Source organism: Rhea pennata, chromosome 1, assembly GCF_028389875.1.
Source record: "Rhea pennata isolate bPtePen1 chromosome 1, bPtePen1.pri, whole genome shotgun sequence".
NCBI classification, from domain to species: domain Eukaryota; kingdom Metazoa; phylum Chordata; class Aves; order Rheiformes; family Rheidae; genus Rhea; species Rhea pennata.
The window spans coordinates 45,102,146-45,129,081 of record NC_084663.1 but is presented as its reverse complement, the minus strand read 5'-3'; the positions used below and the strand labels follow the sequence as shown (position 1 = coordinate 45,129,081).

Below are 26,936 nucleotides of genomic sequence, written 5' to 3'. Positions count from 1 at the left end.
TTTGGTGATGAAGTCTGCATCCCTCCCTCTCTCCCCCCCCTTTTTTTTTCCTTATCCATTTCAGCACCTCCTCATTGTCTCCAACCAAGTCTTTCCCTTTCTCTATTGTTAAGAGCTCTTCTCACTTGACTAAATCTTTGGCAACCATTAAATCATTCTGCTTTTCACTGAAAGCCTTATCTGTCCATGTATTCTCTTAGTTCCTTTTTACAAAAGTAATAATGCTTTTCTTAACTTCATGAGAAAGTGTCTTTTTACTCAGGCACAAGACCATGCTTCATGTCCTTGGGACTCCCAATCACTCCCGCAATCTTCTCTATCATATTTAAGCAGCCCTGCGAAGACCTTGTGTTGTCTTCTGCAACATATCAAACCTGAACTGCCTGTCAAGGACATCCAAGTAGGTTAAGGCAGCTTTGCAGTGATTCAGTGATATGCATTTTGGCGTTGGCTCAAGCATTTCAGTACGATCTTCGTCCAAATAATTTTCTATGCCTGCTTTTAAAGAGAGCACAGTTTTTAAGGGGGAAAGGGGCAGATGAGGACTTAAAAAACAAATCTAACAGCTCCCAGGTTAAGGCATATGTAAAATCCTATATCCCAGGTCTACACCGACACCCTACTCCCAGCTCTCAGACAGAAAGTACCATCTAGTAGAAATAATAATCCTTTAAAGTTTACTGCTTCCGTTGACTTCAAATAGAAAACTCTCTGTGTGTAGTGGGCTCCTGAAGCATTCCACATTTAGTATGGAAACTGATTAACAGAAGCATAGCAGAAGCAATAACTACATCAACATTTCCTATCTGAAGTAATTGTGGGTACATATCCAGAATTATTTATTTTCCTGTATTTCCTACAGCTGTTTTTTTTTTTGTTTGTTCTTTTATTTATTTTTATTTTTATTTTTTTTTTTTTTTTTTTTGCCATCCAGGGTATAACAGTTTCAGACAAATGGCAGATCTGCTGCTGTATGAATGGGGAAAGAGAAAGCTACCTAGGATACAGTCATGTTTCTCCTTCTCCTGTTCCGCCCATAAATGCGGGGAAAACTTTGGTGCAGAAGGACTTTGAAAACTAAGCATTATTTTCCCAGAAAACAAAAAAACTTTTTACCAATGATTTAACTCTGTAAATCTTGCTTGATCAGCCTCTTAAATTTTTCAAGCCCCTTTTACCCATCTCTAGCTACTCCCTCTTCAGGCCCAGTCATTCTAGACCTACACACCAAGAAAACACAGTTAAGTAGTGATGAAAACACACCCTGTGATGCAAATTTTGACTAAAATACTCTTGTAATCTTGTGAACACTTCTGTTCAAGACAAAAAAAAAGGGGGGGAAGGGTGTGCAGGGGAAGAAGTTTGGCATTTTTCACATCAGACCTAGATTTCAAATTGTCTTCACAGACAGGAAGAACATCACTATTCCCATATACGAATCGTGTTGCCCCCATACTGGCCAAAGCATATAATAAAAGCAGTTTCTATTAAACCAACTAATACCGGTACCATCCACACATCAACAGAAAAAATAATGGAAAACACAATCTACATACTTGCTTTAACATTACAGGAAATTGAGTTTCCTGGAAGAATTCAATAAAAGCTTAAGCTCTGTTACAGTTCCAGATGCAAATACATGTTATTTTAAAAAGCACTTTTAGGACTTTTGATGGGCCAGAATTTATGAGCTCTTTTGCTGCACATCCTCAAGTAAACAGGCTTGGAAGTAAAAGTCTGCTGATACAGAGCAGGATGGTCTGGGGAAACACAAAAAGGTTAATCCTGCAGTGAATTTTCACACACATTTGATTTTTAATCTATGCCTTTTTTAACCAAATCTGAACATTTCAAATGGCTTGCGTATCACAGTAATGTAACATTTAACCAAAATACTGTAACCAAGCCCAGAGGATGAAGGAGCAAAGCAGACTGTCTGACAGACAGACTGACTTAAAAAGCTCTCCCTGAGGGTTCGAAGCTGTCTGCTGTACTACAAGTAAAACAAATAACTGTATTAAAACAAGAATTTATTATCCCAGGGAGGCAGTATGTTGGTTGCTAACCACCAAGTGCCACAGAATGCAAGGTCACATATCAAATAAGATTTTAGAGAATTTCAGTTTTCCTTAGTCTGCCAAAACTTGTAAGAAAACACACAAACACTGCATATGATAAGGACAGAGGACAGGTTCTGCAGCCTCTGGCTGATAAGTGCAGCTCTGTTGATTAATACGGCAATGGTTGGCTTGGACTGATTCCCAAATTTTGGCTTCCATATCATACACTCAGCTTTTCAAGCAATATAAAGGGATTCTTCATTTTTTGGTCATCATTCCTCATTTCTCCCTTTATTCCTTACACTTAAGGCAGCTAGACTGAAGAATTACACTTAAGGAGGCACAGAAATTCTTTCCTTCAAATACAGAGAAGGGGGTGGGAGAAAGCTTTGCTTACGACTGGTAGAGACCTGAAGCTAAAAACACTGAGTATTAAGAACTATGTCAAAGAACACTGTCTTCATTAATGAATTTACTAAATCCCTGCTGATTCAGAATAGTTTTCATTTCAAATTGACTTCATTCATGGTAAGAAACCACGCTGTAACTGAGAGTGAGATCTATTCCATGTAGCAGTTACATTCATACACTTCTGCTTCCTGGAATAGGCATTCACAAGCACAAAGACGACAGGTATTAGTGAAGAAGCTACACTGTCACCTGTATCTTCATCATTTCACCTCATAGCAGGGGTTATTATCAAACTATCAGAGCACAGAGGAGCCATCTGGGCATGGCAGAGCCTTGGAGACTAACATGAGACAGCAAGGACACATCAACCTTTTTGCTACTACGCAATCACTGACTGCTAACACAACACACCTTACGATTTAGCAAGGCAATATCAAGGTAGAAACAGCTATTCATAAGGGTCTAGTTCTAACACAGTATCATATATATCACGATCTATCTATCTGTGATGAAGTGAAAACATTTTTCTAAACTGGAAAATGAAAGATTTAAAAGGAACATAGCATTTAAAAATTACGCATCTTCAAAACACATCAACACTGAGCTGCCAAAACAAGAATTAAAACATGAACATAAATGATTTTATAGATGACTTGGGTCGTGGGTTTTGTTTTTCCATTTATTTGAATTTAGTTTCCATACAAAGCCTAATGTTGAACTGCAGGTAAAAGGTGAAACTGTTTTCACGTCAACTAATCCAAGATAACTGCAAACAAATCACAGTCTTTTCTGACAGTAACATAAAATCAGGTAAGGATTCCCCTCCCTCCAACTCTAGGGTTAGAGAAGAAATTTTGAAATGCTCAACCTATAGGTTTACAAAACAGAAGGCAAAATTTAATGATTACCTCCAGCTTTTTAACCTTTTCTTCTGATTTTGGAATGCCTGAGATGATGTGCTGACTAAGTCAATTCAACTATAAGGTTTCCTGATGAGAACAGGGCTCAAATACTCAGGTCAAATCATGAGCAGTGTGTAAACATATTTCTGGCTAACTTCAAACTCTGTACATTACTAGCAACCAGGAAACAGAAACGGAGCCAAGGAACCCATCACCTCTTTACCTTGCTCAGTTTTTGCAGTCTACACCAAAGTCCCTTGAGTTAGCTAGCTTGGGTATTTCTACCATTGCACCATTATCATTACTCTGCAACTACAGAACAGATCCAACCTGACCTAACGGTTTCTTACCACTAAGTTCCTTTATGGAACTTGACCAAAATAATCCACTGATTTCTTCTTCCAAAGAACCAGAACAAAAGGTGCATGGACAAAGGGGTGGTTCTTGCAATAATTTTGCATATGAGTGAGAGTGCCTACACGTGTGTGCATCAGAGAATACAGAAAAAAAGATGAGCAAGGTGCAAAGGAAGCAGAGTAAAAATACACATAATACAGGTAACTTTGCCCTGAAGAAAATGTGAGAGAGCGCTCTGTAAAGCTCCAGCTGAAGCTGGAAAGAAGTTTAGAACTAGGATAAAGAGGCACAGTTTGATACTTCTGTTTTGCAAGACATTATAACTGGGACTTTCCTTGTAAATAAACAGCATTACATCAAAAACATTTGGCTCCGTAATTAATCCATCTTCTCAGCTAGAATCACTCACAAAAAGTTAAGTTCTTGGCTAACAGCTCAGATTAGAAGAGGCAGAAATGTATTACTGTTTAACCCCAAAAAGAACTAAAAAACAAAAAACAGCAACAAAAAACTCCTTCTACAAAAATTGCTCATGCTTAGTTTCCCCTGATCTCAAAATTACAAGAAGCCAAGAGTGTTGCATATAAAGTAGTCCAGACAAGTAAGAACTAAACTCACAAACATTGGCAATGCTTCTATTTTAAAACTCTTGAGAGCTATTTTGTGGTGGTGTTTTGCCACTTCTAATAACGGCGTTTAAGGAGAAAAGTTTCCATGTAAGAGATAGAACTATAATAAATGTATATTTTAAAAATAAATTGTAATCTCACAATCCCTGCTAAATAAACATGGCTGCTGATGCAAGCTTCATTGGGCTCTACAGCAGTACAAGCAGCCCAGGATACTTTTAAAACATGCAGACTCAAACATGCAAAAAATCTTTTCATAACCCCCAAAGTCTTGTTTTCTGGGAAAGAAAGAATTTACAGAGACTTGATACAATTCTCCCCTCTTTTCCCCTCCTCTCCCACTTTATTAACTCAATATGCCCTTCCTTACTCTCACTTTAAAGAGTTTGTTTCTATGGGAATTTATTTCCATGTTTCATTGTCAAGGAGAAAAACAAGATTTTGGAGATTTAACGTCACTGAAGCTCCAACTTTTGCATAACCCAATCAAATCTATAGCCTTAGAAGTAAACCGTATATGGCACCGAAAATATTACCATTTGGACCATAAAAAGGTACATATGTTCTACCTGACATTTAAGAGCACAAAGTACACAAATTCTCTTTCCCTTCCCGCAAAAGCTTCTAGGCAATTTTAGCGTAATTTCCCCATGTGCATTTTCAATTAGTTTCCTAGAAACTTAAGAGTAAAAAATATTTTGTCTTCCTTCCCTTTTAATGTGGATTATTCACGGCATCAAGGGATTCTTTTCTAAGGGATGTTCAAGGTTAGTGAGGCTAGAAATTTACCTCCTACCAGCTGACCCATAAAGTCAGCTACAGAACTGCAAGCCCAACTTCTCTCCTTTCTCCTACTTATCTACAGCGCAGCTGGAAAATAAATGAAGGCATATGTACGAAATATCATTCTGCTCCTCCAGTAAAAGATGCCAGAAGAGGTTTGCTGCTTTCTATCACAACTAGCTAGTTCCCTGCAAGTCTAACACACTTGTATTTTCCTCATTTTCAATATTATAACCGTCTCTATAGGTCAATGGTTAGAATCAGCTAGCTTGGAAAAACTGTGTCTGTAATCATTAAATCATTATAGTTTAAATAAAAATTAGCTTAAGCCAGTAAATTCAGACTTAAGCGCAGTACTGCCAGGACAGTCCCGGCGTGGGCTCGACGTTTGCTCCCCCAGGCACAGGATCGAGCCCGTGCAACGGCCCAGCCCGAGGCAGGTCTCCAGCAGACGACTCTCCTCGGGGACACGATTCTCAAACAGACGCAGGCAAAACCCTCCAAACGCCTCCGTCCTCCACTGAGGGGTCCGCAGCCCAAACCTCAGGAGGCCGATTTTCAGCTGCTCCCGGCAGCCTCCTCTCTCCCCAGGGTGCTGTAACACGCTATGCGGAGCCAAGGCAGAAATTGGGACTCTCTGATGAGCCTTCCTGAAGCAGCACCTGCTCCCTCACATACTATGGATTTGATCCCGATTTTTTGACTTACGTTTTTCCTCTTCTATTAGCAGTTACCCAGCTTGCTAATTAGCTAGCACCTACCCAGTGCAATGAGCTCATTCACTGAAGCCCATCAGAAGACAAACACGCACTGCTTCATCAAATCAGGATATTTAGGTGCCTACACACGGCGTTAGGAGGCTAATGTAATGCACATGTTCGATGATTTGTATGCAAGACACAGGTATAAAATGGCAGAACTTTGTTTGGCATTTAACAAACAAGGGATACATCCTTGATGAATGAAAGACCAAAAATACATGTATTTTATCCAAGACTCCAAAACAGGTTTAAAAAGAAATGTACAGCTCCTGAAATAAATCTACATGAAGGAAATTACACCAGGATATATTGAACTCATTACAGTACTAAAAATAAGTGGCAGCTTATATTGTTTTTCTCATTTTATGGCGTATGCCAAGAGAATTGGCTTATGGGAGAAGTAGAGAGAGATGAAAGTAGGGTGAAAGGGCTTCTCTAGCTCATGAACAAATGGAAAACTGAAGACACACCAAAGCTGCCTGCATTTCCTGTCCCTCAGGGTCACAAATACCCAGGTCCCCTTCTCATATAGCATTTTGTAGATTGATCATTGCTCCAGAAAAGCAAGAAAATTTTACTGTTCTTTAAGTGAAGATATTTTATATAAGAAAATTACCAGCTGTTAGCAAAATACAAAGGTTATTTTTCCTATTGGGAACTATAGCATTCAGTATGATGAACACCTGCAAATACCGTTAAAGTTCAGAAACACAGTTGTCAAATTATATGATAAGTTTGGTGCTTTTCTTCATTTGTTAAATATTTTGAAAGCCAGGAGAGCAACATTATTGGATTAATATTATTGACATCAGCTATAAAAACTGGCGAGTAGTAAGTCCACCAATACCCTGTAGTTGAACACCATTGTGGAAAAAGTCACGCGGTTCTTGGTGTTAGTAATTGGCACGTAAGCTCAGAATGAAAAATAAGTGCTAGTACCAACTGTGCGAAGTGCCTGAAAGCTTTGGCACTCTGTGCCTCCAAAGAGATCCCTTTTAAGCCAAGGGGGAGAATGGAGGAACACAGCACCTTCTGCACGCTAGCACCCAGTATGAGTCTGTTGTAAGACTGAGGAGTGTGATAACCTTCCTCCAGCACACTAACCTCTTGGTTAAATTGCACATTCTTCATTTCTTCTCAGCCTCTGGATATATTAAAAGGGTTTTTTTGTTGTTGTTGTTTTGGGGATTTTTTTTTTTTGGTTTTATATATTAGCTTATTTAAGAAGTCATTCCCTTTTTCTCCTTGCCAGAGAGCCTCTCTCAAAAACAGTCTCCAAAATATTATTGTAAGAGCTTAAAGCAGGCAGACGAAAGGAATGCAGATCTTAGAAGCAATCCCAGAAAAAGACATTATTAAAATATAATCCATTTTAAGCCAGTGACTTCAGCAAGATAGCTTAAGGTTCCTTATTAAAAAAAAAAAAAAAAAAAAAAAAAAAAAAAGCAGAGAAGCACAACTTTTGCAAAATTTGCCTCAGGATGCTGTGTTACTGTCGCATGTGATCTGTTTCAGAGGTTTAAACAACCACATGAGAATATTTCCAGGAAACAATGGCTATTTATACATATTGACGTCCAAATCAGCACAGCTCCACGGCCATCACAGGGAGCTGCGGGAGATCGATACCTCTGACACAGAAGATAGCAGAGGCCAGTCTCGCTTCTCTTATTTTAAGATCAAAAGAGAAAGCAGCAAGGAGCTGTGGGAACTACAGGAAACAGCAGTAGGAGCTGCTTGAAACCATCAAGAAAGGAGCAAATTGCAAAAAGCTGCTTTTGTCCAGGAAGGGCCTGCTGCGGGCAGGATGCTCTCCAGGGGGGCGAGGAGCAACGCGCTGGCGCGGCTCGTCCGGAAACACCAGCAGCGGATGTACCGGCACTGTCCTCCTGCAACTTCCATGGTTTTGTCACGGTTCATCGCTGCCGGATTAAAAAATTAGAAAGAGCCTTCTATTTCGCAATTGCTTTCCAAAGCACAGAAGTTCTAGAAGTAGCTACTTCAATGAGTAAAGAATGCAAACAGCGGCACAATTCAAGTTTAGAGCTTTCTCAAAAATCAGTAGCTTCACCGAATGCACAGAAAGTCCCCTTTTGGATGGGAATCATACAAATCACCCACAACTGAGGTTGTTGCTCCAGGCAATAAATGAAAGTAGCGTTTTATAAAACCTGGTTTGGTGGTTGACCATGTCATCCATGGAGGCCCTAGGTTTACATCATTACCTTAAATAAAATATAGCGCTCCAATAAAATTTCTTTTCACAAAACCAACACTTATAATAGCACAGAAGGTTAGATAATGCATCCTGCAATCCAATTTGTGGTTCACGTTAAGCTATAGATACCACTAACTAATTCCATATGTGAGACAGACCTCCCAGGGGGATTTTAATCAAATAAGTGATGGGAAAAGAGAGGTTTCCTTGCTTTAATATAACAAACCCCCTGTACTAACAATACGTTGATCTGGCAAAATGTTACCACACTACAGCAGCGGAACATGAACGGGGCATACATCTGCTTTAGTTATTTCTGTGAGGCAGTCTGTACACACGAAACAGAGCAACATAAATTTTATCATTACCATTATATTAAAAAAAAAGATTTTAAAATGCATTTGCCCTATCGTTCTAACTGCTAACATTGTCCAGCTCCATTCCCCTTACAAACCAGGAAACAAAAACTGAAAAAAAAAAAAACACCAGAGAAGAAAAAAGGGCAACACAGTAGGATCAGTATTAGCTTTGTACTACTAATTGGACAGAAGACCGTATACTGCAAAGTTGATTAATGGCTCTGCTTTCAGGCTGGGGATTGCAAATACAAAAGAATTTGCATTGTTTCCATAATTACGAACTTCATCACAGCTCTCTCTCATATTCAAGTTCCCCCCTCCCTCCCCTGAACTTCTGGTGGTTTAATTTGTGCGGGCCTGGCTGCTGACATTTGATCATTTGATACATACGATACATGACAACTCAATCTGCATACCTTCTATGCAGCTTACGGTGGAAAAGGCTTAAGGTCTAAAAATGCTGGAACTCAAACAAAAGCTCAGCTTGCTTCCGTAAGGAATGCTTTGCCCCAGTACAGAGGCACGTTTCTGTTTTGATTGCTCTCATTTCAAACAACTCACTTATGGCTAATAAATACATTTCCACTAAAATATGCTGACTTAAAGACAGTGAACACATACTTAACCAGAGTGCATTTAGAAAGCAAGCGAGTCAGATGGTATAACGGAGCTAACCAAATTAAACTGGGTTCACACTGACATCTTTGCCAGCCAGCATGTTAACATCAGAGGCGGACAGGGATACAACAAGAGTTGGCAAAAGGAAAAAAATTAGCAGCCAAGTTCTACTGAATAACCAATATGTAGATGACAGAGGAAAGAGCTGGATAGTGTAATAGAGAGCTATAATACATGTATTTTTTTAAAGTGCATTAAGAATAGCTTCTAAATAAAGAGTAATATTCATGCACTCTTGTGGTGGCCCTGCTTTGCAGCTGCCTGGTTTAGAAGCTCTGCTATTCTACCAAAATCACAACAGTATGTTGTCACATGCTGGATGTGACAAAGCAGGACTCACCATAATAACAGGCATGAGCCCAGCAAACAGCTACACGTCTTGTGCCATACTCACTGTTTCATATTTATTTCACATTTGGCCCAAAGATAAGAAAAAGAACGGAAAAACCCAGGCATGGCAACCCAGTGCCCCCTCCGTCATCTGCTGGAGCACTTTGAAGGTTGCTTTTACCACTCATCCTCACTGACCAGCCTGAAGAAGGTCAGTATTTTACTGCTCCCCATATGTAATTAATTCAGTCTCAGGTCCCCCAAGTCAAAAGGTTTACAGGAGCCTAAAGCCATAGCCTGGCCAAAAGCCAGCCCAAATTCTTTCCTACCCACTTCCCCAAAACCCTCACTTCAAGTTCTTTGCTTCTGCCCCTCTGCCTCAATTTGCTCTCTTCTAAGTATTTGCCAGTACAGCTGTTTGCAAGGTAGCAATGAGAATGGGATGCAACTGAACCAATTCCATTTTAAAATAGCTCTTAAAACAAAATATGTGGGGTACTTCTTGATTTTTAAGGGTTTAGGAGGACTTTCTTTCTGTTTACCTGCTCTGGTCCAGTTGGCAACACAGGCTGCAAAGAGCTGCGACAGCTCAAATGAAGACTTGGCTGTTGCTACACCATTAAGACTATTTGAGGGTTAGGTAGATTGAAAGGTGTAGCCCCTTTCTACCATTCTGTTGCAGAGACAAAGTGCCGTCCTGTTTGTTCTGTATTCAATTTTGTATTGTTACCGTGTATTTATTTAGTAGGGATTTAAACTAACCATCTCAAAATTACTTTCTTTTCTTCCTTGGCTCCATCCTACATTTTCCCCTCAAATGAACTACAAAAGACCGTAACTTTTTCTGGGCTGCCTTTTTCAGTATCTTTTTTTTCCCCTCCCTTCCAGTCATCTTTGTACTCTGTGTTTACAGTGGGAAAAAACAAAACAAATACCAGAACAGCAGACTGATGCAATTCTTCCCAACTATCCAGAGATCCTACACAACAGTCCTAAAATTAGATTTTTGTTGATTTGTTTATTTTTAAACCATATTCCAATTCATAAATGCTTGAGCCAGCTGCTGACACACCTAAGCAACTCATTTGTAGATTGAGAAAGATAGCACTACTTTGGTCTCATGCAATTTGCAGCACAGGGATGTCTTTTCAAGCAAAAGATGTAGCAACAATATCAAAGAAAAAAATACAACTCTTCAGCAACCATTTTTTCTGTTTGCTTAAGGAAATTTTACAGGGATTTTCCAGTTTTTCCCAGGGATATATTTTATTTAAGGCCAAAGCAGTGGCAAGCAAAAGGCAACACCCAAAAATCCCCAAAGATGTGGAGCTGAAAGCTTTCCTAACTTTTTTTTCTAAAGTCTGTTTTTTATTTCTACAAGTTATAAAGAATTAATCTGATAGCTGCATACTCTGGATTTTTATTCTTTCCCTTTTTTATGTATGAAATTTAAATAAATTTGCCCTTTTCTTTGTACATGTAAACACAAAGAATAAAAATAAAATCAAAGCATTCAGGAAGAAAACTTGGCCCTAGTTCTTGCTAATTATTTCAGCAGAGGAAGGATTTCACTCTCTACAAACACATCAATCTTAGAGTATAATCATCTTGAAATTATGTGGAAGTAAATCTAAAGTAATTTCAAGTTAACAGAGTAGTATCTAAATTGCCTTCATGCCCAGGACTTGTGAAAAACTGGTCAGAAACACTACAATCAAAACCCGCATCTCAGCTCCAAGTGCACTGGCCATTCTCAACGTATCCAGCTACGTCAACTAAATTGCATTCCCCCCAAATAATTGCCAGTTTTTTGAGGGAACAGGTCAGAGACAATCTCACTAACCTGATCCTTCTATGCGTAGTATTTGATGTAACTTTTGTATTTTTTTTTTTTTGGGGGGGGGGGGGGGGGGGGGGGGGAAGAGGATGTAAATCACAATGATGTTTTATCGCCTTAAACTGTTCTCATCATAAAGAGTAAAGCTTTCCAGAAGGCTTTTAAATGCTACCTTTGGTCCTGTTTAAGTTATTTTGCCTCTATTTACTTATTCCACTCATGGCCATTACTGTTAAAAAGGGCTGTATTTCACTCTTACTTCCCATAAAGTGCTTGGGAAAAGAGATTGGCAACACTGCAGGTAGAGCCCGTACAACACTGGAGGACAAAAGTACGCACAAGTAGTCAGAGAGAAATACTTATCATAATGTACAAGGTCAGTGATGATATTCCTGACACCATAAGCCCTGCAGAAAAATATGTTCTTATAAAAACTTAAGACATTTGTGAATGATTTCTGTCAAGCTTCAGAAAGCAAAAAATAAGCCTCACTAAAGATGCTTTATAAATGAAACACCTAGCTCAGCTACTCAGCCCTGTACGTGACTGAAGAGAAGCCTCCCTAGCACCAAGGTGATACATGATTAGCAGCACTCAGCCTTAGCACGTGAAGGAAAACACACCCTACCAGGTCAGATAATTAGGAAATGCATTTATGGCATATCAAGAAAATATTTGTAAGTCCCTCCCTATAAGATGCTCTCCAGCTGGTGTCTAATCTCCTCAAAGTTTTCTGATCTACAAAATACAGACTTATTTCTGTTACTATAGATTAAAAAAAAATTGAGATATTGACACTAGTTTTCTGTCCTGCATTAGATCTCATGTCTTGGGAAAACAACTCCATGCTAGGTGTTTAGATTTAATTTAGAGTCCTAAGACCTGGGAAGAGAGACACTATGTCTAAAAAATTAGGATATTGAAACCCGCATCTTATCTTTTGTCACTTAGGTCTCTCCTGGACCAATTTTACCCTGACCCTGAAGGAAAAATAAAAAAAAAAAAATCCCCATGAAAACTTTCAGAAATTTCTGCAGAAGTTTTCCTTTTGATGAGTGAGTGTTCTCTGAAAAAAGGAAATCCACAAAAACAAAACAACCTTGCTAGTTCCAGGACTGTATCTTGGTCTTCAAAAGCACACTGCAATGAGGAAAGACTACGAGGAACATTAATTTAGATTTCATATCAAGTCATATACAAAGAATTCAGAATTCAACATGGACAATATGAATGAAATGTTTTACCATTTATTCATTCTTTAGCATAGGGTAACATTTGAGTTATGAATCAAATTCCTCAAGGCACTTTGTAAAATCTCAGCCTATATTTTTCAGAATAAAACTTGCTCCTCGTTACATATGCACGTTTTCTTTTTCACATAATTAGTTTACTGTTTGTTCCTGCTGAGTATTAGGTGCACGATTTAACATATTCACTGCATTTGGCCTCTGGCATTCAAAAGAAGTCTTATGCACTCAAATACATATGTGTAAAAATAACGCATGAAGCGCATATTTCCTTTAATATGCTCAGTTTTGTCAGAAAAGGGCATGATAACTAAATCAACATGTCACAGCAGTTTACCAGGGAACCAGCAGAGATGTACTTACTTTTTTGACTTTCCTATTTTCATTATATATTACAGCTATGTATTCTACACTCTGCAAGCAGAAATCATCTCTTCTTTACACATCACCAAAATACAAAATCTCTTTTTGACTTGAATTAGAATGAAGAATCAAAATTTCCAGGACAGGCAAATTTTAAAATCACTGTGATTGAAGTGGGTTGAAAAAACGTATTTTGTTTTATTGCTTTTCTTGTTAATGTCTCACTGAAAAATGTGACAAAATTGATATGTCCCCATGAAGCATTTTCCTTTTTTTAAAGTCAGCAGTTTTCTGACAGAAAACCATTCCACTGAAAATAAAATGACACATTCTCAGCTTACTCATTTGTACAGCAACTGAAGTAGTTAAGTCTTGATTTCACCTGGGGTTTCTGGATCCTACCAAAATTCATGAGGTCTGCATGTAGGGGAGGGCCATGATTCTGGTGGAATTTTTTGTTTGTCTGTTTATTTCACTATCTTGTTCCTAAGCAAGAAGTTCTTTCGGCAAGGCAGTAATACATTTGCATCACAGCTCCTACTAGGGCAAGGAAAAAAAAAATACCTATATGCCAAAGACTTCATTCAGGTCCCATGCACCTTTACGAGACGGGAACGGTAAGAGCTCTACCTTTGCCCCCGGGAGCCTGCAGATGGTAGCTGCTGCGCTTGCATGGCCTACTGCGCTAAGCTGAGTTTGCAAGATACAGGAGGGTAAGAGCATGAATGAATTCGCTGCAAAAGGCAGGCAGATATCTAGTGCTTGATGGTGAACAGAACGAGGAGGGAGCTGCTGGAAGCCAAGAAAGTAATTGAAAGAAATACATCCCCAGCGTAAAGCAATAGCAATGGGTAACAACACGTTGTTTAAACAAAATGTAAAAACCCCTTACTAAACTGCTGTAAACATACTTTTAGTATTAGACATCTGTGCTTATTTTTCAGAGTTGACTAAACTGCTAAGAATTATCGTGCACTTGAAAACTCATTTAGCACCTGTTTAACAGCGATTGGTGCCATACAAATAGTGTACGGGACAGAAAAGGAGACTCACCTTGCATAAAGCAGGAATGATCTGGTGCATTTTCAGCCGATGAAATACGAAGATGTCATACACCGCCGAAACTGCCAGCACAGTCACTCCTTGCTCCTTCCACAGCATGCTGCAGCCAGCGCACAGTCCCGTCCCCAAGATCCAGCCCCAAGTACTTGCTGAGGAACTTCTCGTGGAGCAATGCTTCACGTAGCACATCAGGGAAAGCAGGAAAAAGAGGCAGGCTCCCACGTCCGCCCTCCCTACAATCCCTGCTACTGCCTCGGTATGGATCGGATGAGATGCAAACAACAGGCCGGCAACCAAGGTCCAGTATCCATCCCCGAACAGGATCCTGGAGAAGTTTGTGAAGAGGCCCGTGACCGCAGCGTGGAGCAGGACGTTCACCAGGTGGTAGCCCCACGGGTCCATGCCCCCGAGGGCATGGTTAATGCGAAAGGAGAGCGTGCAAAGTGGCCTGTACGACTTGTGGCTCCCGCTGTGAGTGAGAAGAGTCCCCCAGAAGTCATTGTAGAATATATGGGTCCACGGGGTCTCTGGCAGAAGATCCTGGTTCGTCTTGATAGCTCGACTGTGAAAGACAAACAAAAACTTCATTTCAACCAAAGAAAAAGGATACAAATGAAAGGCTGTCAAAATGCAATCACATTGCTAAAAGAAGAAAGAATGGCATTGTTTTGATACTGCTTTAATTCAAGTTTTGATTTTTTTTTTTACAGGAGGTATTAGAAGAGTCTGTATTACTGACTTTTTACTAAAGCAAATTTCCATATAAATTGGCTTTTAAAACATTAGAAACAGATGTTACGCTGGTTCCATTAAATTTAAACACCCTTCAGTGACATTCATCTGAGTCTAACCCATGAGTAATCGGTTAAGATTTGATGAGTTATAATTAAAATGTAAAAGAAATATGAAAAACTGACAAACATTATTGTTGAAACAACTGATCCTCCAGCAATTCAGAACTAAAACCCCAACTGGCCTTTTATACTGAAATTTTAATTTAGATGTTGGAATGAGTCTCGCTGACATGGATGAACAATAAATACAGAAAGTCAGTAGGAGCATGCAAATCTGGTGCTGCGTGGGGTGTTCCCACCGCTTTCTCATACATATTTTGACAGACAACATCCTCCACTAACACCTTGTTGGAGGCAGACAGCAGAATATTTTACCGATGAAGAGACACCTTCGCTTTGAATTTCTAACAATTGAGAAAAAAACATTGTTAGGTTGCATTGACTTATGAATTCCATTCTGTGCCAGCTTTATTGGGGGAAAAAAAACAAGCCACACTGTTTTCAGGCAGTTTGTTTCCAACTACCCTGGCAAGACTGGGTGCCAGCCGTTAGCAATCTCCATGTCTAATTCAGCACAGGGAAAAGCTGTCCACTATAATGTTTGTGAAATGGCTTATTGTACAAATCCAATCATTTGCATTTAAAATTCATGCTGAGGGAGAAGATGAGAGACCTGCATAGCTCAAAAAGATGACCAGAATTTAATTAACAACTTGTTCTCACAGTCAACTTTATATTTAAGAGTAACAATTACCGAACTTTATTCGTTTAGCATTTATTTTTCACCAGGGTTCTTAGGAGTAAAACAACCTCAGGACTCTACTTTTAAAAATATGAAATAAGTAAAAACAGAGAAGATTTATATCTAACTCTCATACCTCTCTTTCTCTCCCCCTAAAAAGTTATTTGCATAGCTAACACTTCTTAAATTCAGATAAAGAAGAAAAACAGTGTGAAACTCAAACCAGCATTTGAAACTCACTGGTCAAATTCATATTCCGAGGTCCCTCGACCACTCTTGCCCCCAAAGACACAAATTCTTTGGAAATAGTACCTAAATTCAAATTTTTATGTCATAAATTTCAGGAATATGGTCTTGCTCTTTAAAGAAAAACGCTCAGACGCTGACATGCTGTGCCACAGCATCTTCGTGCAAATACTCGAAATACCACATGGCTCAGCGTTTCCATTGTACAAAGCACGTTGCTGCAACGCTTGCAGACACGCTTCCTCTCGGCACGTCCTTTCCTCTTTGTGCCTGTGGGAGGTTACGGACAGGTCAGCTTAAATCTTTTAAAAATCTGATGATGCCTTCTAGAATATTTGAAAATTTTCATTTTGAGTTCTGCTTATGCCGTGGATCGGGTTGCTTATGTTTGTTTTCCCAGCCCCACACATTTTTCTCGTTTTAGTACAGCCACAAAAAGAACACTGGAAGAAAACAAGATTTTTGTTCTCATATTATTTATCTCGTCCTGCAATGCAGTCCTTTCCTGACATTTAAGTCCACTGTTTGTGATTCCAGTTTGTAACATCACTCTAAGAACCACTATAAGAAAATTAGGAATTCAGGAAGAGTAAAGCAGGTGTTACGCTAGAAACAGCCCTTTCTCTGGGAAAAACACAAATCGTGAAGACCACAAAGTGCAAACGGTGAGCGTAGCTAAGAACGGCTACTAGATGTTGTAATTTAGAGTTGAAACCTTGAATTGCAAAAGTCTTTTTTTTTTCTTTCCTTCCTTTGGGCAGAAGTACTAAAGAAGTAAGTGGCAATAATACTGCCACTGCAACTGCCCTCCCCTAAGGCAGAATGTTTTGCTACTGAGACTAGACAGTACACATGTTTTCCCCAGGAAATTGTAGGTTTTATTATATCTTTTGCAAGCATAGCCATTTCTAGTACTCGAAGCCGTGCAAGCTTCGGAAAAAAAAAAAAAAAAAAAAACTATAGCTATCGTATACATGTATAAAACAACTCCACACTACACTGCTACACTTCTTAAGAGAAGAGACCAACCATCTCCCTCCGTTACAAGCGAACGGCGATCACACGAATCATTTTCACGCAGCACGTATTCTCTCACTTGGTCTCTTCCCTGCCAAAAGTGAACTGCTTTCCCCAAAATCGTAAAGAAGCCTCTTGTACATTCTGAAGGCATGAATGCAGTCAAATCTTATTTACAGCCTTAGCAATGAACTACAGGTAGCCTTGATCCTTTGCTGTTTAGTCCCATTCACATGGAGAAAAATTGAAGTGCAAGCCTTGAAGATACAGTATTGATTACTCAATGTTTTAGGTACAGAATTCAGCTGACACTTTTGAAATTTAAGCAGTTTCTCGTTCATGTAAAGATAACATATTCTAATGCCAGCCAGTCAGCATGAAAAATACAAAAATGGTCCAGTCATATCAAATGTTGTAGTCTCTTTGAATAAAGACTTGAAATAGAGTTTAACTTCTTTCAGTATTCCTTTTTTTTGCTAAATGTTTGAAAATTAAGGGAAAAAAAAGTCTCATTAGTGTTTTGGGATATTAGAAAAAAACACAAGACACACACAGCTAGAAGTCCTGCAGCAAAGAACGTCTCACATAGGCTGCTTGTTAACGTTCAGCTACTACTCTGTTTTGCATTAGAAAATTTAATAAAAACCAGACTTGGCCAACATTAGATTTCACTGCACAAAAGGACGCAGAAATACAGTTTCTCATACGAGGACCTGCAATATCAGAGCCAGGCAGATCTATGTCATTTTGCTCTCAAAGTTAACAGTGGAAAGGTTTCAGCAATGCTGTCCGAAGACATTGCCATGGACATCAGCAGCGTGAGCGTGGCAGAAGAGGTCTGTGGGCTGAGTCCAGCCCGCAAATACCCAGCTGCTTGGTGCCAATTTGCAGCCCCAACTTGGCTATCTAACAGCATCGATCAGGAGATCAAGCAATGAGATGTTTGTCTCAGCGAAAGGGAGAGAAATACAAACTTTGTATTTAATAAAAGTATAAAACCAAAGACTACTGAATTGTTGGTAACCTTCTGTCCTGTGCTTCACGGAAAAAGAGCACAGACATTGCAGACTCTGGGTCCCAGCTAGCATCTTAACACTTCTAGGTTAAGCAGGTGTCAAAATACAGGAATCAAACCCATGAAAATGCACCATGCGATCGGATGACCTGATTCCCAACTGCAACTCTGACCAGCACAGCCACGTGAGAGGACACCTCTGGATTTCAGCTCCGTGTAACGAGGTGCTGCTCGGCAAGCACGCCTGCCAGGGAGCCCGGCCACGTCCTGGGGACGAGGCACCACTCTGAAGCCACCCAGCGTGCTGGCGGCAGGTAGGGTGGCCAAGCTGCCGCTCGGGACGATTTGCCCTTAGACAAGCAGCTTTCCTACCCTGCCTCGCAAGCGGGAGCAGCAGCTCGAGACCATGTCTGTGCTAGCACATTCAGGGGCACAGAAAGAAAAGCTAGTGAGGAAAGCAACAAAAAACAACCTCAAAAAACCCCAATCCTCATGGCAGAAAAGAATTGCTGTATGGGTCAAAAACAGCTTCTAGGAGTTGCTACTTCAAAGTTGCTGGGGAGTAAGGAAAACTGTAACATCTAAAGGTCCTCAGTGCTGGACTAAGCTCCCAAGACAAATCAAGGTATCTGTGCTGACTCCCATCCTAAAAATTATGTATTCCTGATTAGCATCAGGTGTATTAATTTATTCCCCAAGGGGACTCGTAGAGGTACTAATAAAAGCATTTTTCTTTAATTACTAAATTATCAAGCAGTTAATTCTGCTACAGTGGTGATGCTTAGTAGCTGATCCAATGGCAGTTTTAAAAGCAGCTCTTAACACCCTGGAAGGTGCTGACATGTTCTTTATAATGCCTACTGCACTCGTAGCAATCTGGGTTCTCCACAGATAGAAAATAATATTAATTGCTGGCTTCAAGAAAGACTCTGGAATAAAGGAAACTACAAAATGCCTTATTAGCCCTGTCTTCTCCTCCTCTTTCACTCACAGTTTACCTTCAGGTTACATCCTGAAGATTAGTCCAATCTTGCTAATGGGCATAACAAGAGAAACTCTCCAAGTGCACTCATCACTCTTAAAAAGAACTGTAAACTCTGCTCTCACTAAGAGGCAGCAGGTCACAAGGGAAAGTCATTTTTCAAAGCTCCAACACAATTGGCATTTTTACTTTCAAGCAGCCTCAGATAAGGTTTGCAGACTCAGTCAGGGAACTTGCTTCCTTCAATTTTTAATGCCTGCCCATTTCACACATCCCGGGAGAGTGAGATGTCTTATTTAGTGTACCACAAATGGATTGGTTTGAGACGAGAAAAAAAGAATCACAGTCAGCTATCAATACTTTAAAAAATGGAAGTCTGAAGAAAGGCAAGAGCTGTAATGGGAAAACACTTGCTTGTCTACTAAAAGAATCCTTTTGTCTCCTACTATAAAATTCTTATTTGCCTAGGTCAGTGCACACCTTGAGCACAAGTAGGACTTTTTCATCAAACTCAAATAATGCAGCAGATCCAGCAGTTCACACATGCACATACACAGGCATATATACAAAAAAACAGATGTTTTTAAAATTAACAGCTATATGTGTCCTAAACTTCTGCACGAGTGCTAAACTGATCCAGGTGTTAACACCAGGGTAAGAAAACAGATGCAACATTCTAAAGTGATTTAACGCATTAAGCCATATGTCCAGCTTGAATATTGCTAATGATCCCCATATGCTGAAAATGAACATCAGCGTCTGAAGCAGAAAGCATATTTTTAAGCAAAAGGAGAACTCCCAAATGTGCACACAGGAAGCTATCGCCCAACCCTGTCTCTCATAAAGTAGATAGGCAATGATGGACTGGTAAGTCTCTATTTGGACATTCTTCTTTGTTTTTCCTCAAGATCATTTATCATTTACACCTTTTCCGTAAATAATAATAGAAAAGCACCCTAGAGAATTCCTACAGTTCATCTTAATGGACCTTCCCAAGGATGTTTACGAGATTATACGTTACCTGTATAGACAAGATTGAAAACACTACCAAAGCCTACTTTTCCGAGCACAGACAGCTTCACATCCCCCAGAATACACTCAGCAGCTGAGCCTACTCCTGAGCGTACACCTCCAAAATACTTACAGGTTGTTTGGCAGGGATATAGTCAGAAAGCAAACAAATGATAGAACAGAGTTTGTCATGCTTGCAACATTTGTTATACTTGCTTCTAGACTACAATACAGATATAGTCTGTATTGAAAGAGAGAGGAGGAAGAAAAAAAAAGATCAGCAAAACTACCCAGAACATAAAAATGTCTTAACTAATCAGCATCAATACGTGAAAGCTCATTCATTTAGAAGTTTAATTATAAACTCAAGGGAAGTATTTATCATTGCTGTAGATTTCTGGCAGCAATTATATTTTACACGTTATGTATTAAAGTTCATTCCTTCTCAACAGGTCTGAAAGTGGATTTCATCTACAGATCCAGCAAGCTGTAAAATTATATCTATGCCGCTTCAAAAAAATACATCTATATTGCATATCACCTAGGGACATCTGCAGGAGACCAATCACTGTGCAACCTATTGGTTTCAAGTTGCAGCTTTCAGCTTTTCTTAAGAAAAAATTTTCTTAGGTGAATCTCTATGGAACAGCCAACAACTCAGCTGATTTCAGCTGGGAAATACAAAGTCTAAGTCTCTTGATGTATAGGAACCTGAGTTGCTGGCTAGGCTCTGAGAATAGGACTATACACTTCAAACAGCTTGAAGAAAAACACTTCTATTCAAGTCATATTTTAAACCAATTAAAGAAAAACCTAGTATCACAAAAGAGAAATAAAATTGGGAGAAAACTAGCGCCTAGTAAACTTCTGCCCATAGCTTACTCCTTTTCTGACTATAGAGAAAGATTTGAATACAACAAGCTCAAAGCTCATAAATGGAAGAGAGTATCAGTATATTTTTGTCATTATTTTTGTCTCATATAATAACTAGTCAAAGTTATTAATTGGATATGCAGTTTGCATAGGGCCTTAGGATAAGATATACATGAATAGTAATATTAATCTGTAGATTTTGGACCAGTAACAATAATTCCATAGTCACCTTACATTTAGTGACAGGACAAACAAAACTGCAAGTAATGGGACCGTAAGCAACTGTCCTCATAAAACACCACAGGTTGGGTGATACTTTCCTGAATTTAATCTCGGAAGCATGAAAATTCACGTGGGTGAGAGGACGATACTATGCCCTCACCTGCTTGCAACTGCTGACAAACCCAAAGACACAGAGAAACGAAGCAAAACAGAAAACAACAAAACCAACCACAGGGAAAGGTTATAGTCTCATATCACAGTATAAAGAGATACAGATTTTCTAGATTTTCCAAGTTCTGGAATGTCTTTGGAAGGAATTCACCTTTTACAATAAGCAATGTAATTTTGCAGAATGCCGGGGGGGGGGGGGGGGGGGAAGACACCCAATGAGGTAAACTAGTAAAAATGACTTCCATGCACGATTCTATCAGTTGTGGTTCGAAGATTTCTACCACTAGGTTAGGATTCAGTAGCCCATTAACTGCAGGTTTCTAGGCTTCAGAAGCTTGGGGACTCCGGATTCAGCATGCTATTTGGAAGGAAGAAGAGCACCCCGGCGTAGTGGTGGGACTACTGCTGGGCACCACCTTAACCACACTGAAGGACGCTGCACACACAGATTCTCTTACTGACTAAAAGAGCTTCGAAAACGAAGGAACTGAAGGTCCAAAACATTTTGATTGCAAGAAGGTTGAGCTGACCTGCAAAGTCTTTTTCTTCCAGAATAAAAATATTTCAAGACCTAACTGTAAAGGCTGCAACCTTTCTCTCTCTTCCTCCATACTACAAGCCTTTTCATTTCTAAATATGCCCTCACATGCAGAGAGATTCTTGCCTTAATGTTAACCACTGTTGTGCCTCATCCCCTCTCCGTTCAATCTGCAGCCTAACATGCACTGAAAAAGGGACTATGAGAAATGTGAAACCCTAATTAGGACTAACTGCCTGGCACAGCACTACTCGATTCTTTGGATAGGTTAAAAAGAAATGCTGAAAGGGAGTCAGAGAAATACTCAATATCTTCTGACGCTGAACAATTGGATACTGCCAGTTTTATCTCAGGAGAAAGCAGGCAAAAATAAAGGGAGAAGAACAGCTCCTGCCTTTCTGTCTTTCCCCTGAGTTTCTTTACCACACTACAGACAGTAGATCTATGAGACACCTTTATGGAGGGGGGAAAAAAAATGTCCTAAATCAGAAAATCTTTTGTGCTTCTCTGACACTGGTTCATAAGCTAGCTGTTCTCCCTACTTCAGCATACCACACGTAATTCTGTTCATCTGAGACTTCAGCATATTTGGTATTTACCTGATACACATTGCAGTTGTTCTTATATTCTTCAGGCCAGGCTATAGTTTGGCAATGACTCATAATTTATTTATTTATTTATACACAAATGTAATACCAACTTCTGAAACCAACTTCAGAATTCATAGCTAGAACCTCTGCTGCCCTTTACAAATCTATTTTAGATGATAAAAGTGGGCTCAGCAGGCCTTATTAGATTTACTGTTCCACCACAGAACATGGCATTATACTTCTTCTCTTCCCCCACTTTCCTTTGAAAACACAAAACATCAATAATTTTTACCATTTCACCATATAGCAACACACAACTGTACAATTATCTCTAAAGAAAAGAATAGATATTTTAAGACCTGAGAATGCAGTAGTCAAAGTAGAAATAATGTCTCTCAACTAGATTAATAGGATGGAACTATATTAATAGGATGGACATGAAACTACTCTCCTTTGACAAGCTACCAACTGAATATTCATAAAGTCTTTCCAGAACATGCACGTTTTACACACATTGCACACTGTAAGAGAAACAAGGCATACATCCTGTACCACGATAGATTAGAGCTTTATCAGTCATACATCAGTCTCATAATCATCTGCTTTTCTGTTCTTTCCAGTACATGGCAAGCTATCTTGAGAAAGAAAAATCAGGAACTAATTTTTTATATATATATTTTTTTCAATCAAATCATTTTTTTCAATTTTTTGATCCAACAGTTTCAAAAAAGTTCACTGAGATTGTATGGAATTATGCCTAAACACATACTTCTGTTTCTGAAATAGATGCACTCTAAATTTAAAGCCTGAAAGGGTTTTTAGGTAGCACTCTGATTTTTATTTTTAGTTAGTGAACACTAAAAAGGATACTTCCGAACCACAACAAACACGTAGACACTCTCCTTTTTATCCTTTTTTTGGAGAGAAAAAGAACAGTGGCATGTTACTTTGTATAAGTTCCTTTCCTCTAGCCTTTTATTTATGCACCCAAAAAACCTTCATACACCAAGCCTTGGCCTACACTCAAAATTTCACTGGTTTAACTGAAAGGTGTTATTTTAAATCTACTTAGTGGAAACAACTTGGCACATGCATGGAGATGACTTTAAAACTTACACCAGCTTTAGAATTTGTCTTTATGTTAAAAAAAAAAAAAAAAATCTAGTTATCATTGGTCGCATTAGTATTTTCCAGAGCAATGATCAACTCAAACAGTGATCAAACCCAAGCTAGCTTTCATTCTCTTATTAACAGAGCTGCCAAACCCAGGCCCCTCGATGTCAGAAATCATCAGCTGTGGAATTTGTGCCCATCCAAAGTTCTCTTCTCCCAGAAGGTCTCTTCCTCCTCGCCTTCAGCCCCAACTTGAGACCAACACATAAAACCAGCATTGCGACGTACATCCCAGTTGCCCTCCTCTGAGATGCAGGCTGACAACGTGCCTCAGGACCACCGCTGAGTAGTCACCTTCTCGCTCCTCCTGCTCCTCAGCCCCTACTGGGGGGGCAGGGAGGGGGACTGAACCTCTACAACCATCAACAGAGAACAAAGCATGGGGAAAAAACAAAATAGCAAAAGATATAACAGTGTAATGAAATGGCAAGTCTTCTCATCCTACTTAAAACTTAAAACAACAAATACTTGCATTGTCCTAACAAACTGGAAATCAGCCTTAGTGTTAAGTTCAAGTTTCATAGGCTGAATTGGTTCTCTATATATGCGCAAAATTGCAAAAATAATTTTGTGCAGAAAAGTAAGTACAAAAACCCATTTTGGTTTCTCCTCTCCTCATTCCTTTTCCTATCCAAAGACTATCATACTACTAGGTTTCTATACCACACTTTTATTAATGCACAGAAAAAGTATTTTCCATTTAGGTTAAGCAGGCCCTCCACTTATAACCTTTTGTCAAGGTACCAAAGGATATATTACAAGCTTAAAAAATAATTTTGTAGGGGAAGAAACTAGAACTCTCAGGTACCTTTTCCTTGCAACATTGTCCATTTTCAGTTTAACTGCTCTCAAAAGTTGCCCAGTTATGTACATTAAAGACTGCCCACATAAATATATTAAACTTAAAGCACTAGAATCTTCCAAATATATATAAAAGTGGAAGTAAAAGACACAATGTTTAAAAAAATTCCTTCTTAAAATTCATCCAGTCTAATGAACGAAGCACATGCCACTAGTCTTTAAAAATCATCGCCATCTTTATAATTCAGTTTACTAACTTCTATTCAGAGTCATAGGCAATTGCATTCGTAGCACTGTTTACTGCAAGATAATGCAGGGCAAGGGAATCCTCTCTGAGGATTAAAAAACTGATTTATGTTGAGTCAGCTCCAAAGTCCAAGAATGCACATAAACCAAAGATGACATACTCTTATTTCAGTGGAATGGTCCAAGCAAGGGAAAAAAAGGGAAAAGGGGAAAAAAAAAAAAAAAAGGGAGAGAGAAACACACAAAACAAAGTAAGTTTAACTTGATGGAATAAATAGCAAGAAATGCTAATAATATATGTTTTAAGATAAAACCTGAGGTTTACATTTCTCTGTGAGACAGCTTAGTCACCAGTGATACACTACCCAAATATCTGAAGCATCTTTTTTTCAGATGATTCCGCGCCGAAAAATAGTGCACCATTTTTCCCTCTCAAAATAATATGCCTAATAAGCAAAACTCCTACAGCATAAATAGGGGCCAAAATCTGGCTAGAAAGGATTTCTGACTGACTGGAGCTGAACTTTATCCTCAGGCCTTCCTCCAGATGTGTCAGAAAAGTTCCTGGAAGCTCTCTTTTTAGCAGAAAGAGCAGGACTTGCTACAGAGCTCTGTCAAAATCAATTCTCATGAAGCCTAAGTTCTACCAAAAAGTAAAACCAGCCAGATACTTAAAAACAATATTTGATCCCACGAAGATGTGTAATGACTTCTAGTGAATAGCGTGACTGTTTAACATAGTCTTGGATGAATGAACTATGTTCTTTCCAGCTCTGCAACTTCTCAACAGGAGCCCTGTGGGATGCCCTTCACAAATACAGTTTAATAGGGCAAGCTGGCACCCACCCATTTGGCGGGTATTGATCCCACTGAAAAGGGGTAAAATGGGTTTTACTGATTTGTTTCATCTTTATGCCTCAATACCTTATTCAGATACAGAGACCCATTAGAGTAAACATGTAGCAAGCCACAGTAATTGTGAGAGAACACTACAAATGGAAAACTACAGTAAATGTTTAAACAAACTTTTTTTTTCTCTCTTGGTTCCTTGGTTAATAACACCCCAGCAGCAAGCAACAGCTTGGAAATGACATCAAAAGCACTAATCACAATTATTCTGTAAAAGAAATTATGGGCTTTATAGTCACCATTACATTTAAGTCTAAACCAAGCATACTCCAACAGACTTTACTGGGTGCTGTCAAAGATAGAACTAAAAAGTCAGGAAATGACAAATTAGTTGAATTATGTTATCAGAACACACAGGATCAGAGTCTGATTTCTGCAACATTAGCGTTAATCCACATTAACATTGGAATAACCTCCAATTTATGTCACTGAAACCAGTAGGATTTTATAATCAACTGCAATTGCCATAAGCTTTCAGCCTTTCAGTAGACTTTAAATTTCCAAGTATAAGAACAAAACAACAAAAAAATCCTTTTACCTTTTATAGCAGCTATTAGGAGGCTGGAGTAAGTAGGATCTCAGAGAGAAACGCAGGTAAACTGAAATAACCATAACCAGAATCATGTACCAGATCAGCCTTCCTGCCTGGCTCAGTGGCAGAGCTCAGAGGGTTGTCATCACGGCACTGAATCTAGCTGGAGGCCTGTGGCCAATGGCATCCCCCAGGGCTCAGTACTGGTCCCATCCTGTTCAACTTTTCATCAATGACCTGGATGAGGGGACAGAGTGCCTCCTCAGCAAGTTTGCTGATGATACCAAGCTGGGAGGAGTGGCTGACACACCTGAGGGCTGTGCTGCCATTCAGAGAGACCTGGACAGGCTGGAGAGCTGGGCAGAGAGGAACCTCATGAGGTTCAACAAGGGCAAGTGCAGAGTCCTGCACCTAGGGAAGAATAAGCCTAGGCACCAGTACAAGCTAGGGGTCTGACCTTCTGGAGAGCAGCTCTGCAGAGAAGGACCTGGGAGTGCTGGTGGATGACAAGTTGACCATGAGCCAGCAATGTGCCCCTGTGGCCAAGAAAGCCAATGGTCTCCTTGGGTGCATTAGGAAGAGTGTTGCCAGCAGGTCGAGGGAGGTGATCCTGCCCCTCTACTCAGCCCTGGAGAGTTGAGCCCCTCCACATCTGGAGTACTGTGGCCAGTTCCGGGCTCCCCAGTATGAGAGAGACATGGAGCTACTGAAAAGAGTCCAGTAAAGGGATATGAAGATGATCTGGAACATCTCTCATATGAGGAAAGGCTGAGAGAGCTTGGCCTGTTTAGCCTCAGAATAGAAGACTGAGAAAGGATTTTATCAATGCATTTAAATATCTGAAGGGACGGTGTCAAGAGGATGGAGCCGGACTCCTTTCACTGCTGCCCAGCAACAGGACAGGAGGCAACACGCACAAACTGAAACACAGGAAGTTCTGTCTGAACATCAGAAAAAACTTTTTTACTGTGAGGGTGACAGAGCACTGGAACAGGTTGCCCAGAGAGGTTGTGGAGTCTCCTTCTCTGGAGATATTCAAAACCTGCTTGGACATGATCCTGTCTAAAATGTTTTAGG

The 26,936-nt window shown here is 39.6% G+C and overlaps 1 protein-coding gene across 1 annotated transcript in view; it reads right to left on the bottom strand.

Moving 5' to 3' along the window:
* TMTC2 (transmembrane O-mannosyltransferase targeting cadherins 2) overlaps positions 1-26,936 on the bottom strand; it is a 251,582-nt gene that overhangs the window by 135,440 nt on the left and 89,206 nt on the right. Inside the window, exon 2 of the mRNA XM_062584900.1 lies at positions 13,989-14,559. Coding sequence (XP_062440884.1) covers positions 13,989-14,559 — 571 coding nt within the window. The remainder of the gene's footprint in view (positions 1-13,988; positions 14,560-26,936) is intronic.